Here is a 12,740-nt window from a genome sequence, read left to right on the forward strand (position 1 = left end):
CCGCCGCTTTTCGATAAACACCGCCGAGCGCCCTCGGCTCCACTTTGGCACTTTCCGCCAGCAGCCGCCCGCCCCACGTAATCTTTTCCCTTGCCCGTACCGTACAAGGGAAAAGAAGGGGGGGAGACATATTGAAGTTATAATGAAGCCCTGCCAGGCACCCCAAGTAAGGGCAACCTAAAAGCACCCCACACCCGTATGCTTCTTGCTCCGTGTGTTTTTCTTTTTGCTCAGTATATTTTTCTTTTTGCCCGGTGTACCTTTTTTTTTAAAACCAGAAAACGGGGCCTCCCGAGGGAGTCCCTCCAAAAATTGGTTGTCCTGCAAACATATGACGAAGGCCTATTTTTGAAAAATTAAAGCGAGGGCCCCCGTCTGCAGCAACCCTTATAGTTAATGGAAACCGCTCTCTAGTTTTTTTCTTCTTTTTAAAACGGCAAGGCCAGGCCGAGCCGGACCGATAGCTCTCAGCCCGCAAAATAAAAGTAGCCCGCCACCGAGCAAGGGGCACCTGAAGGCCACATAGCCTAGGCACCCAGGGACCCCTGGGGCGAGTTTACATAATCCCGCCTAACGCGCAGCCGACCCTTGCCCGACGCAAAGACGTTCCCCTCTGAAATATACATGCTCTAGGAAGAAGCCCCCGCACAGGAGTTCCCCAGAGCAACAAGCTGGAAGGCCCGCTTAGTGCTCTGGGACTTCTCGTTCGAACCCCGCTTAACATACAGTGCTGGCAGAAATACGCCCTCCTTTTTCCCCGCTTTACTTTATTTTATTTTTTTGCTGCAACAAACTCAGGGAACCTGTACTTATACCCGCAGGTCTCCCCAGGATAATTTTCACTACAAAAGGAAAAGGAAGGCCAGGAGATGAGGCACCTGGCTACTCTGTGTTTGCTCGTGCTGGCAGGCACCCTAATAGAGGGACGCCCGTCTAAATTAATGCCCTACCCCCACTGGAGATGCATCAATACCCTGGCAGGGAATGAAATGATGGTCTGCAAGGTTGTGCAGCAGATTAACATGACCACCCCCACGGATCGCACTAACTTCCGCAGTTGTGAAGAGCAGTGGATCCGACCCCCAGAGCTTGTTATTTTATGTGTAGGAGTAAAAACTCTGTCCCAAGAATTAGTATGTTACTCGCCTACTGACACGGTGTCACCTCTCGCTCCAATTCCATGTATGTTTCTCCCCCGCATCAGGCCAGCCCCCACCGCAGTCCCGGTGGTAGACAAATATACCACCCCTGCCAACTTCGAAACCTCGCCATTTGTCACTGAGGCTTTCGGACCATACTGTGAAGTTATTTTAGTGTCGGCCGCAGTATGGAAGGCAGGAGACCCCTTTAGAATGACCATCTTACTAGGCACTACCGCCACTGAAACTGCATCAGTCACTATCACGCCCCCTTCAGGTGCAGTTCTCTCCTTTGCTATAGAGCGCTGGGAGAACCTGACCTGGATTGTAAAAGAGGAAGACCTAGCCAAACATGGCCCACCCGATTGGATACTGGTTCAACAGACGCCCGAATGCCAAACCAAGCCCCTAGTAGAGAAATTTCAACGGCTTGGGCTGCTCTTTGTAAATTTGACTCATGAACCAGGCAATTATTCCCTGCTGATCCGGACCCAGGAGACCCACACCATCCAAATTGACCCTTTGATTGCTAGCAATGAACAATTAAGCCAAGGCGGCACGCATATAGTGGGCTCCCATGTTTTGAAAACTGACATTCGAGAGAGAGTTCTAGTCCGCCCGCAAATGTCTTTAAAAGAGATCCGCATAGACTTAGCTGAGCTAAATGTAACCCAGAGGCTGCCGCAGTGCGCTCCCTATCTGGAGGCCGGTAGCAAGGGTTGGAATGCATGGCTACAACTGTGGATCGATCCCTCTCCCTCTCTCTCACGTGCCAGACGAAGCATTGCCGACTGGACTGCTCCTGCAGCCGGAGGCTTAGCAATCATGGATTCGGTCAATATTGAGACTCTCGCTAATAAGTTTGCCCATGTCACGACTAGCATCTCCGACTTAGGTAAACCGGTGGTGCAGTCCCTAAATTCCATTTCGAATGGGCAACACGAGATCAGCTCCATTTTAGTTAACTGGGAGAGTCAAATTGAAAGAGATTTTTCTCTGCTGCTCAAAGGGACGCAGTCTGTGGAACGCAACGTGTCAATAGCCATGGCATGTATGCAAGCCCAACAATTAAACCAGGCTGTGGCCATGGGGCTAATTCGGCAAGCCACGGACGGGCACTTGCCCCTGGAAATTAAAAGATTGATTATGCCCAAATTGTCGCCCATAGAACTGGAGCTTGAATCCTGGTGGTCTCTTGTAAATTCCTCCTTCTCACCGGCCACCCAGGAGCTTAAATTATTTTTATTAACGGCCAGTGCGCACGAGTCATTCCATGTGTATCCAGTCGTGCCTCTGGGACTCCAAGTCAGCGATACCGGAGTCCTCTACGCTCGCCACCCCGACCATTGGGCCCGCTTCACCCCGACCGGATGGCAGCTCGTCAGCCTCCAAGGGTGCCAGCATCGAGACCAGACCGGCTTCATTTGCCAGGACCAAGCCTTTGCACCTCATCACCCCTGTGTAGCCCCGCAAGTCGACGCCCTCAACGAGTGCTCTTTTGAGGTCGTCCAGGAGAACAGCTCCGCTGTGGTCTACCTTGGGAAAGGATGTGCCTGCGTGCGAACGGCCTGCGACTTTGTGGTCCTGAACTCGTTCCAGCTCAAGCCCGTGATCCCGGGAGTCAATCGCTGCTTTTGCAACCTGTCTTCGGTAGCAGCTTGCGACTTCACCTACACGGTACCGGTCTGGACCCAAGAAGAGATCCTGGTGGCACCCTCCATCTATCGTTATGTGAAGCCAGTCTCCCTCGGCATCGGTCTGGAACTAATACACGAGCTCCTGACCCACCCGCAGCTCCACCGCACCCTCCAGAGCATCCAGAGGGACGGGGACACTACTGCTTTGGTTGTGTCCCACAACGGGAAGGAGATTTTGGATCTTGTCCAGCGGATTAAGACCACCGGCGAGCACTCGTGGTGGGAAACCCTCTTTGGTTGGAGCCCCACTGCCACTGGAATTTACAATTTGGCTTTGCACCCGATCGTCGTTATTCTGGCCTTCCAAGTTTTGTTGTGTGCCTCACTGCTTTATTTGGGCTGTTGGAGCCGCCGACAGCTCCAGCAACTCCAGCTGTCTTATTGCATGGATCGATACAATCCAGACCCACTCTTGCCCTAATGGTGATTCTTGGCGCCCTCCTTTAACCCTTGTTTGTTTTATTGCTTGTGCTGGTATGAACTATGCTTGTGTTGTTATGATTATGTGTACGGATCCTGAACCAGCCCCATGGACGCTCTGCTGCCGGACACCGCTCCGAGGCCCTCTTGTGGACTAGGGGGGGGACATATCTCTCTGCCTCCCAGCCCACGGCCCGCCTCCAAACGACCGCCAGCAGCGCCACCTCCATGAGGACTAGAACGGTGTGCCTGAAGCCCTTCTCGCCGCTCACCGACCCTGCTCTGCGGATTGTCGCAGACAGCAAGGGGGGGTGGAAGTGTGTTTTGGAGCACATGGACTAAGTTTGCTTGTTCTTGTAAATATGCAACCCAGTCCAGCAGCTGTACTGCGGACTGAGCCGTCTGTGATCTTTGTTACTCTATGGTTTTATGAATATTCTTTCCATTGCTTTTATGAATTTTAACTCCCATGAATTTAGCCCCGAACTAGTCCCTCTCTCTCTCTATTGCAAGTGCGCCCATGAACTTTATCCCTATGAATTTGATTTTAACCTTTTGAATTGCCTTTTTAACCTGACCCCCTCCGCCGAGGCAGTTCTAGTCTATGAATTTGATTTTAATCCAGCCATATTGATTTGGTTTTAATTGCAGAGTTTATTTTTCTGTCCCCTATGAGCCCTTCCGCCGCTTACCCCTCATGAATTATTTCCACGCACTTGCTTTTACTCTTGCTGCTTTTATTGGTTTTAACCTCCCGAATCATTGCTTTTAATCCCATGTATTTATGTATTTATGGTTTTAATTATCTATGAATTGTTCAATCTATGAATTGTTCAACCCTTGATGAATTGGTCTATGCCCTGCTTGCACATTTCACTTTATCTTGTATGAATTGCTTTTAATCTTGCATTCATGAATGTATCCATTAATTGCCCTTGCTTTTAATCTTATGCTTATGAATTAATCCATGTATATTAATTGCTCCTGGTTTTTAATGCTTTTAACCCATCATGAATTCCGTATGAATTACCCTCATCATGAATTAATCAATGTACACCATTATGAATTATTGCTATTTATATGCATGAATTGATCATTGCTGCCTATTACTATGAATTACTATTGCTATGAATTATTACTATTTATTCTGACAATTGCACTTAGCACACCCCCTGGTGTGAACCCAGAGACCTGCAGCCCATTGGCTGATCTAAATTGCACTTATTCGGTTAGGTGGTTCTCCAAACTAAATTTTTTTGAGTGACGCCTCCCCCTCCTTCCCTTCCCACTCCTCTTCCGCTCGAAGCTCGACCACCGGACATTGCTGACCACCTCGCCTTTGAAGTCAAGTTCGGAGACCCGCGCGCCTGACGTCCTGGGGTCTCCGAGGGGGGGAATTGTTGCCAAGTAGGCCCCCTCCCCTGCTTTAAAGCCTGCTATGAACTGTGTTAGAGTTTCCTGCATCACTGTTTCACTGCTGCACCAAAGATTGCTTTGCACGTGTGTGTTCTGATACACGTGTCAGTTTCCTGTCTGCGTGTCAATTACCTTGCTGCTGTAATAGACTGTGTAGTTTACTGACTCCATGTTTGGATAACTGCACAAAGGACTCTCTTTCTGGGCAACCCTGCCCTAACCTGTATCTGGACTTCCCAGTGTGCTTTGGACTGTGTTACAAGTATGCCCCGTGCCTGCATTGCCATCTGCCACGGACCGTGCCTGTTCCCTGCCTTGGACTGTGTTTTAAAGTGTTGTTCCCCCTGCCTCCATGGAAGCCTGCCTCATATGGGCCCAAGCCGCTGCTAGCAGCCGGGCGCCAGCCGGGGAAACCTCCAGCGAGCCTGGCTAGGCGCTCCCTGGTCAGTTCCCGCCTGGAGCCTCCCGCGAGCCGGTCGCCGAGCTTGCCCTCGCTACCGGGCAGCCTGCTATCCAGCCCCAGCTATGCCCAGCCGGCATCCATGTTCTCAGGCAGACAGAAGACCCTGGGAAGAGGACTGCTTTGAGAAGCCATTTCGGCGAAGCGGGCACACCACGTCCGCAGCGAGAGCCCCTCGCCCCGCTCTGCATATCTTAGGAGCCGCCCCGGAGAAGGAACTAAGTGCCGACCATCCCAAGCACTTAAAGAATGCATCTCAAAGAAACCTCCGCATTCCAAAGCTGATGACATCAGGACAAGCCCTGTCCGCTGGAACATCCATTCAGCCCACTCGGATTTCCCCCTCCCTCTTTTGTCCCCTCTTCCTGAGGTGTCACTTATCACAATCTGATTACCAAAGTGGCCCATCTAAGCCATTCAGTAGCCCATTAGACCCTTTGTTTTAATCTGTGAGAACCACCAAGTACAGCACCAGCCCCAGGGTACGTTTTGGGGTATTTAAGCTGGTCTCCCAGACCACTCGGTGCCTCGGCCATTCCCGTCCAGAACCCCTCGCTGTCTGTGGCTCAGGCCATTCCCTATCCAGACCTCCTTGCTGTCCGTCTGTGGTCCCAGTGCTGGCATTGGGCCACCTCGCTGCTGCGTCTCTGCTTCGCTCCAGGATAAGTGAGTATTCCCCCTATCATCGTTGGGAACCAGCTAATGCGAACGTCTCTGTATTTCCTACTCTGTATTTCTTAGACCTTGTATGTTCTTTGTATGATTGTGCAAGCTAGGCTTACGCTACACTCAATACACGTGTTTGGACCTTACTCCTTGTCTGCCTCTTTTTCACTAGAGTGTCTGGGATCGGGACCTCCGTAAACATAGGTTATGATCCTCGCTTAATATTAATAGTTACAGACTGCTACAGCTAATTCCCCATTATAATAAAAGAGCAGTTCTGGTAACAAGGCAAATATTGCCCCCATCTTCAAGATGAGGACAATATCCAGGTAACTACTGACCTTTCAGCTTGACATCCATACCTGGAAAGGTTTTGGAACAAATCATAAAGTCAGTCCTTGAGCCTTTAGAAAAGACAGCTGTGATAACTAAGGGTCAGCATGGCTTCCTCAAGAACAGTCATGTTATCACCTTTTTTGAGAGAGTTCTACTTTGGTGGATCAGGGGAAATCGATGGACATCGTTTATCTTGATTCCAGTAAGGCTTTTTATAAAGTTCCATACGATATTCTTGTTGACAAGTTGGTAACATGTAATTTGGATCCAACTGCTGTAAGGTGGATTTATAACTGGTTGACAGATGGCACCCAATGAGTGCTTATAAATGGTTCCTCATCCCCTTGGAGAGGAATGGCAAGTGGAACGCCTCAGGGATCTGTCCTGGACCCTGGTTTTTTTGACATCTTTATAAATGACTTGGATTAAGGAATTAAGTTTGCAGATGATATTAAATTGGGAAGGGTAGCAAATACTCTAGAAGACAGAACCAAGATTCAGGATGATCTCGACAGTTTGGGAAACTGGGCTAAAATGAACAAAATATGTTACAACAGAGATAAATGTAAAGTTCTGGATTTAGGAAGGGAAAATTAAAGGCATAATTATAGGATGGGTCAGACTTCTCTTGGTACTAGTACATTGTATGATCGTAGGCCATACAAGGAACATGAGTTAGCAGTGATGCAGTAGCTTAAAAAGGAAAATGTGATTTTGGGCTGCATAGTGTACAGATAATGTGAAGTGATGGTATCATTTTATTCTATTCTGGTTAGACCTCACTTGGAGTACTGTGCTACATTTTGGGCACCACAATTTAAGAAGGATGTTGACAAGCTGGAATGTGTCCAAATGAGGGCAAGGAAGATGGTGAAGGGTCTGGAGACCAAGTCCTATGAGGAAAGGCTGAAGGATCTGGTTATGTTTAGCCTGGAGAGGAGGAGACTGAGAGGTGATACGATAACCTTCTTCAAGTATTTGAAGGACTGTCACATAGAGGATGGAAAAGAGTTGTTTTCTGTTTCTCCAGGGGGGTTGACCAGAAACAACGGGATAAAATTAAAGCAAGATTTTTTAGTTAAACATTAAGAGGAACTTCCTGAAACAGTTCTTCGATGGAACAAACTGCCTCAGGAAGGAATGGGCTCTCCTCCTTTTGAGTTTTTTAAGAAGAGGCTAGATGGCCACCTCTGCTCATGACCTGAGTTTGATCCTGGCGGAAGCCGGGTTCAGGTAGCCAGCTCAAGGTTGACTCAGCCTTCCATCCTTCTGAGGTTGGTAAAATGAGTACCCAGTTTCCTGGGGGTAAAGTGTAGATGACTGGGGAAGGCAATGGCAAACCATCCCGTAACAAAAAATCTGCCAATAAAACGTTGTGATCCAATGTCCCCCATGGGTCAGCAGTGACTCGGTGCTTGCACAGGGGACTACCTTTACCTTTTTTAGATGGCCACCTGACAGCAATGATGATTCTATTATTTAATATGAATTTAGTCAAATCGGGAGAGGGAAGGCATGAAGTGATGAGTCGGTGCTAGGTTCTAGTGACCCTTTCTTATATGCCCAGGGTAATGCCAATCACCACTTTGGGTTTAGGAAGGAATTTTCCTTCAGACCATGTTGGCCTGAGATCCCGGACATTTTTTGCCTTTCTCTGGACACAGAGCTGAATCTTGGCAGTCAACACTGACCACCTATCAAAGATGCATCTCCCATACACCAATGCAAACGTTATCTACACAGAACACAACTGGGGAAAAAGTTGAGATCAAAATACTCATGACCCTGGGAGGTCAGCTGTTGGATTTTATCAATATTATTGAAAGGGTAATACCTACCTGCAATGTGGGCCCCCCAATCCATATCAGGGGTATGGTAGTAGAGGGGGGAAGGTTTACTCTTTCCATCCAGAGACAGTCTTAGTGATTCTGGGGCCCTGGGAAGAATTCCAAGATAGAGCCCCAGAATCACTGCTGCCCCCACCAGGGCCAAGGAAGTGGTGGATCTTGCCCTTTGCAAGATGGGCAGAAACTACTGCCAATACTGATGCCTGCGCCCCAGACAGGGCAGGTGTGACTGGAAGCAGGGGGCCTGCTCTTCTTCCTTCGCCCTTCTTCAGAGGGCAGGTGCTGTGGGCAATCAGGGCCCCTCCGGTATGGGACCCCGGGCAGCTTCCCTGGTTGCCCACTGGATAAGACCTGTTTCCATCACTTCACAGCTCTCTCGACTGATATCAACCACTCCCTGCCACAGACAGGCAAAGTGAGCGCTGGCCTTTTTCCCCATTCCACCATGCACGAGAGCAAGATATGGTGGTGAGACTGCACAGCAGAAATGACAAAACCACCTTTCCCCTATGAGCCTGTCCCCAATTGAAATCAGGAACGAACACGACTGCGATCTGCTTCCTTAAAAAACAAAGGGAAGATCCGGTCACCAATCATGGTTTCCCCAGCACCATTCCTGCCTTGGTCCTTCTGTTTGCCACTGACATCAAGGCAATAAGCATTTAACTGTGAGTTTTACTCACGTTAACTTCTGATACACACTTGCTGTACATAGTGCAGTTAGAATAGAAAACATTTTTAAAATTAGAGCCAAGCTACAAGTGAGGAATGACACTTGAACAGCAAGTGAATAGACTCACGTGTATTCCTCCATGTGCACTTGCGCTCCACTTGATCTCGTAGTGATCAAGTGGAGCGCAAGTGAACAGGGAGAAATACACGTGAGTCTGTTCACTTGCCGTTCAAGTGTCAGTCGTCACTTGTAGCTTGGCCCTTAGAAATCACATTATTTGTGTTAACTCAGTTCTTAATTTGGCAGTGCCCAACATGTTAGTCAACCCTTTCAAATGCAACTCCCAACAACTTCCTTGCCTCCATTATGCCCAAGATATAGTTTGTCCCTTAATTTCAAAGATACTCCACAAACTCAACAGGGGATTTTGTGAGCTGCTCCAGTGCTTTGGTTTCCACAAAGGAAGACATTTCAAAACTCTTGTTCCGTTCTGAAATTTAAAAGAAAAAAAGATGTAATAATGTGTATAAGGTTTGTGATGTTAAATGTATATAACTACTTATTTTACACAAAAAGCTGTTGTGCTTTTCTGCCGCAGGACATTCAAGGTGGCTTTCAGTTAAAACCAGGGCTTTTTTTCTGGGAAAAGAGGTGGTGGAACTCAGTGGGTTGCCCTCGGAGAAAATAGTCACATGGGTGGTGGCCCCGCCCGCTGATCTCCGGACAGAGGGGAGTCTAGACTGCCCTCCGGCGGCGCGGAGGGCAATCTAAACTCCCCTCTGTCTGGAGATCAGGGGGCGGGGCCACCACCCATGTGACCATTTTCAAGAGGTTCCGGAACTCCCTTCCACTGCGTTCCAGCTGAAAAAAAGCCCTGGTTAAAACAAACAAACAAACAAACCACGGATACACTCAACGCTCAATACACTCGGTTACGATGGTTGTTGTGGGTTTTCCGGGCTGTATTGCCGTGGTCTTGGCATTGTAGTTCCTGACGTTTCGCCAGCAGCTGTGGCTGGCATCTTCAGAGGTGTAGCACCAAAAGACAGAGATCTCTCAGTGTCACAGTGTGGAAAAGATATTGGCAGGTCATTTGTATCTACTCAGGAGGGGTGGGGTTGAGCTGAGTCATCCTGTAAGAGTTTCCCCGGGTGTGGAATGCTAATGGCGGGAGGCTTCACTGTATCCTGAGGAGGTTCTTTTGCATATAGATTGGTGCTTGATGTGCTAATCTTCTCTGCAGGGCTATTGTCGAGTATAGAGTGTTTTGTTAGCCTGGTGTTTTTCAGAACTGGAAACCATGCTCTGTTCATTCTTAAGGTTTCTTCTTTCCTGTTGAAGTTTTGCTTCCACACTGAGAGATCTCTGTCCTTTGGTGCTACACCTCTGAAGATGCCAGCCACAGCTGCTGGCGAAACGTCAGGAACTACAATGCCAAGACCACGGCGATACAGCCCGGAAAACCCACAACAACCATCGTTCTCCGGCCGTGAAAGCCTTCGACAATACACTCAGTTACATTCAACTGCAGCGGTGTCATACTATGATGACCAAGACAGTACCAAACAAATCTCACTTGGTTCCCTATGAAGAGTGCAAACTCTCTAGCAGATAACGTCCTCATCTTCCACAATGCAGGTTCGGATAACATTCGCACTGGGCAGAGAGAGTTACATGGCAAAAGTTTAAGGTCGTCAAATACCTTGGGGGCACAGTCTGTTTTAGGCTTTAGGACTCCAGCAGTTTCGATTAGGCCTGCAAAGAAACTGGAACGCAGAGAAGAGGAATCCTCTCTGTAGCCAGTCCCTTAACCACTCTGTTTCGGACCAACCGAACCTTCTAAAGGCTGTTTGGAATCAGACCCTTTTAATCATATAACATCATGGGGACAATAAACTAATGCAAGCGTGAAGGGTGACAATGATAGAATGTTTGTGCTGTGGATTTGGAGAACTTTGTAGTATTTTGTTAATTCTGTTCCAGAGGTAGTAGTATCACTGTACCACCTTTAATTTTCTCTGTTACTGGGCATTCACAGTACAGGCCTATTTCAGCATCCTGGTGCTTCTTGATGAAGACTTATTTTAGGAGCTGTTGGAAATGTTGATCACACAAAGGCAACTGGAAACGGTCTCCAGGTCGTGCCTTCCACAGGTGCCAGGTGAACTGCAGGTCATCATGTGACTGCAATACTTCATGTGAAAGGAGTTTTCATGCTCATATCAGCTGTTGCCAGCATGGAAACTCCATGCCAGGCCAAGAACCTGAAGTTTCGGTGGCAGCAATCGACAAAAACCAGCCAGAATTTTATAGATATTGACAGAAATGGCTTGTGTCCTCCTGAACCTAAATATTTAATTCACAGGTGAGTCTGGTTGGCTTCAAAATATTTTAAGTCAATGTTGGGTTTGTTTGGAATGTAGCTCGGGGATTTGATTCCACATCCATTATTTATTCGTACTCTCACTGATTCCAGTGGGAGTAAGGGATGAGTCACACATCACTTAATGTGTAGACTGCAACAAAGCAGTCAGAATAAGGAGTATTTAACTGCCCAACTGTGTATCAAGTGCTCCTGAAGAGGAAGAGCTCATACTACACCAAATAATAGTGGATAATGAAATACCACATTTTCGTAACTGCAGTCACTTTCGTATTACTTATGACTAAGGTATTTGTTTAGGGAGATAATCAAGGATATTGTAGTACATCAATTGTCACACAAAGCATGGTACTACAATAGTCTTCAGAGCATTCTTCACTTTGGGTGTGTTCTTTACTGAAAATCCCAAAGTGTGGAGGACCCCAATTCATTACTCTTAAATGCAGAATAAGACCTATGCTGACAGCCGTTCACCAAACTTGCCCAACTCAGTATGAGAGCTGCACACAGATGTGGTTATTTGGCGGGGGGGGGGGTTGAGCCAACTCAACCAACTCTTGAACCCCACTCCCCCCAAATGGATAGACATGATTTGTACTTCACACTCTAATGTCTAGTAAAGAGGTCAAGAGTGCTTTAATCATGGTGATCTCTGGCTCGAAACTCCCAATTTCTGTGTGGTGTAAGAATCTTTTGAAAATGCAAATACTGTGCAGTATACTGTGGACATCAAAGGGCAAGCTGGTTGTCCAGAAAAATGCCAGCCCCCAGTCTTTGCTGCCAACCTTGGGCCAGCCAGCGTCGAGGAAATTCGAACCTCATGGGCCAGCCAATTCAGGCCCTCCTAGCTTGCCGGCCCGGGGGGGCGGGGGGCAGGGCCAGACACCAGACCTGGGAGGTACAGGCTCCTCTCAGATCTGACTGCCTGATACTTAAAGGCCACCAGCTCTAGATCCCCTCATTCTCATTTATTCAGCAAAAGGAGCGGGAGCTTGGCGACCTTCGTGGCAAGCTCAGCGGCAATTTGGTGGCGGTCGCGGAGGCTCGGTGGCGGCCCTTCCTCACCCAACAGCAGTGGAAGCGGGCCGGCAGCAGTCTCAGACTTGACAGTGGCAGCTTAGTGTCAGTTCCTGCAGTGGTGTGGCAGCGGCTTTTGGTGTGGCTGATGCTGACCCCCCCCCACATATACATCTTGGTGGTCCAGCGGCAGCTTCCACAGTGCCACGGTGGGCCATCAAGGTGGAGGCAGCTTCCACAGTGCCACGGTGGGCCATCAAGGTGGAGGCAGCTTCCACAGTGCCACGGTGGGCCATCAAGGTGGAGGCAGCTTCCACAGTGCCCACGGAGCCATCGAGGGTTGGGAGCAACTGACTCCCGCTTGCCCGGATTGGCGCTGTTCCATCACTCCGGCTGTTTTGCGCAGGATCCTACAGCAAGTCCTGACCATCTGCTGGTCCCCATTTGAAGCCCAGCCCTTCAAAATGGCCTTCCTACTGGCCTTCTTTGGGGCATTCCGCATGGGCAAACTAGTGGCCCACTCCTGTGCCGACATGTCCTGTAAGGCCCTGGCATTACAGGACATCTGCCCAGGGGGTCACCATCACTATCTGGTGTTCTAAGACTCACCAGTGTCGCCGGGGGAGTGGATCGTCCTACAGAAGTCACCCTGGGGGGGCCCTCTGCCTGGTCCAGGCGATTAGGAC

General features: G+C 48.8%; 1 protein-coding gene across 1 annotated transcript in view; it reads right to left on the minus strand.

Annotated features, from left to right (window-relative positions):
- Positions 1–12,740, minus strand: part of PLCB1 (phospholipase C beta 1) — a 698,812-nt gene that overhangs the window by 145,000 nt on the left and 541,072 nt on the right. The window contains exon 17 of the mRNA XM_054975035.1: positions 9,060–9,144. Within this exon, the coding sequence (XP_054831010.1) occupies positions 9,060–9,144 (85 nt within the window). The remainder of the gene's footprint in view (positions 1–9,059; positions 9,145–12,740) is intronic.

The sequence above is a fragment of the Eublepharis macularius genome, chromosome 1 (genome assembly GCF_028583425.1).
Source record: "Eublepharis macularius isolate TG4126 chromosome 1, MPM_Emac_v1.0, whole genome shotgun sequence".
NCBI lineage: Eukaryota > Metazoa > Chordata > Lepidosauria > Squamata > Eublepharidae > Eublepharis > Eublepharis macularius.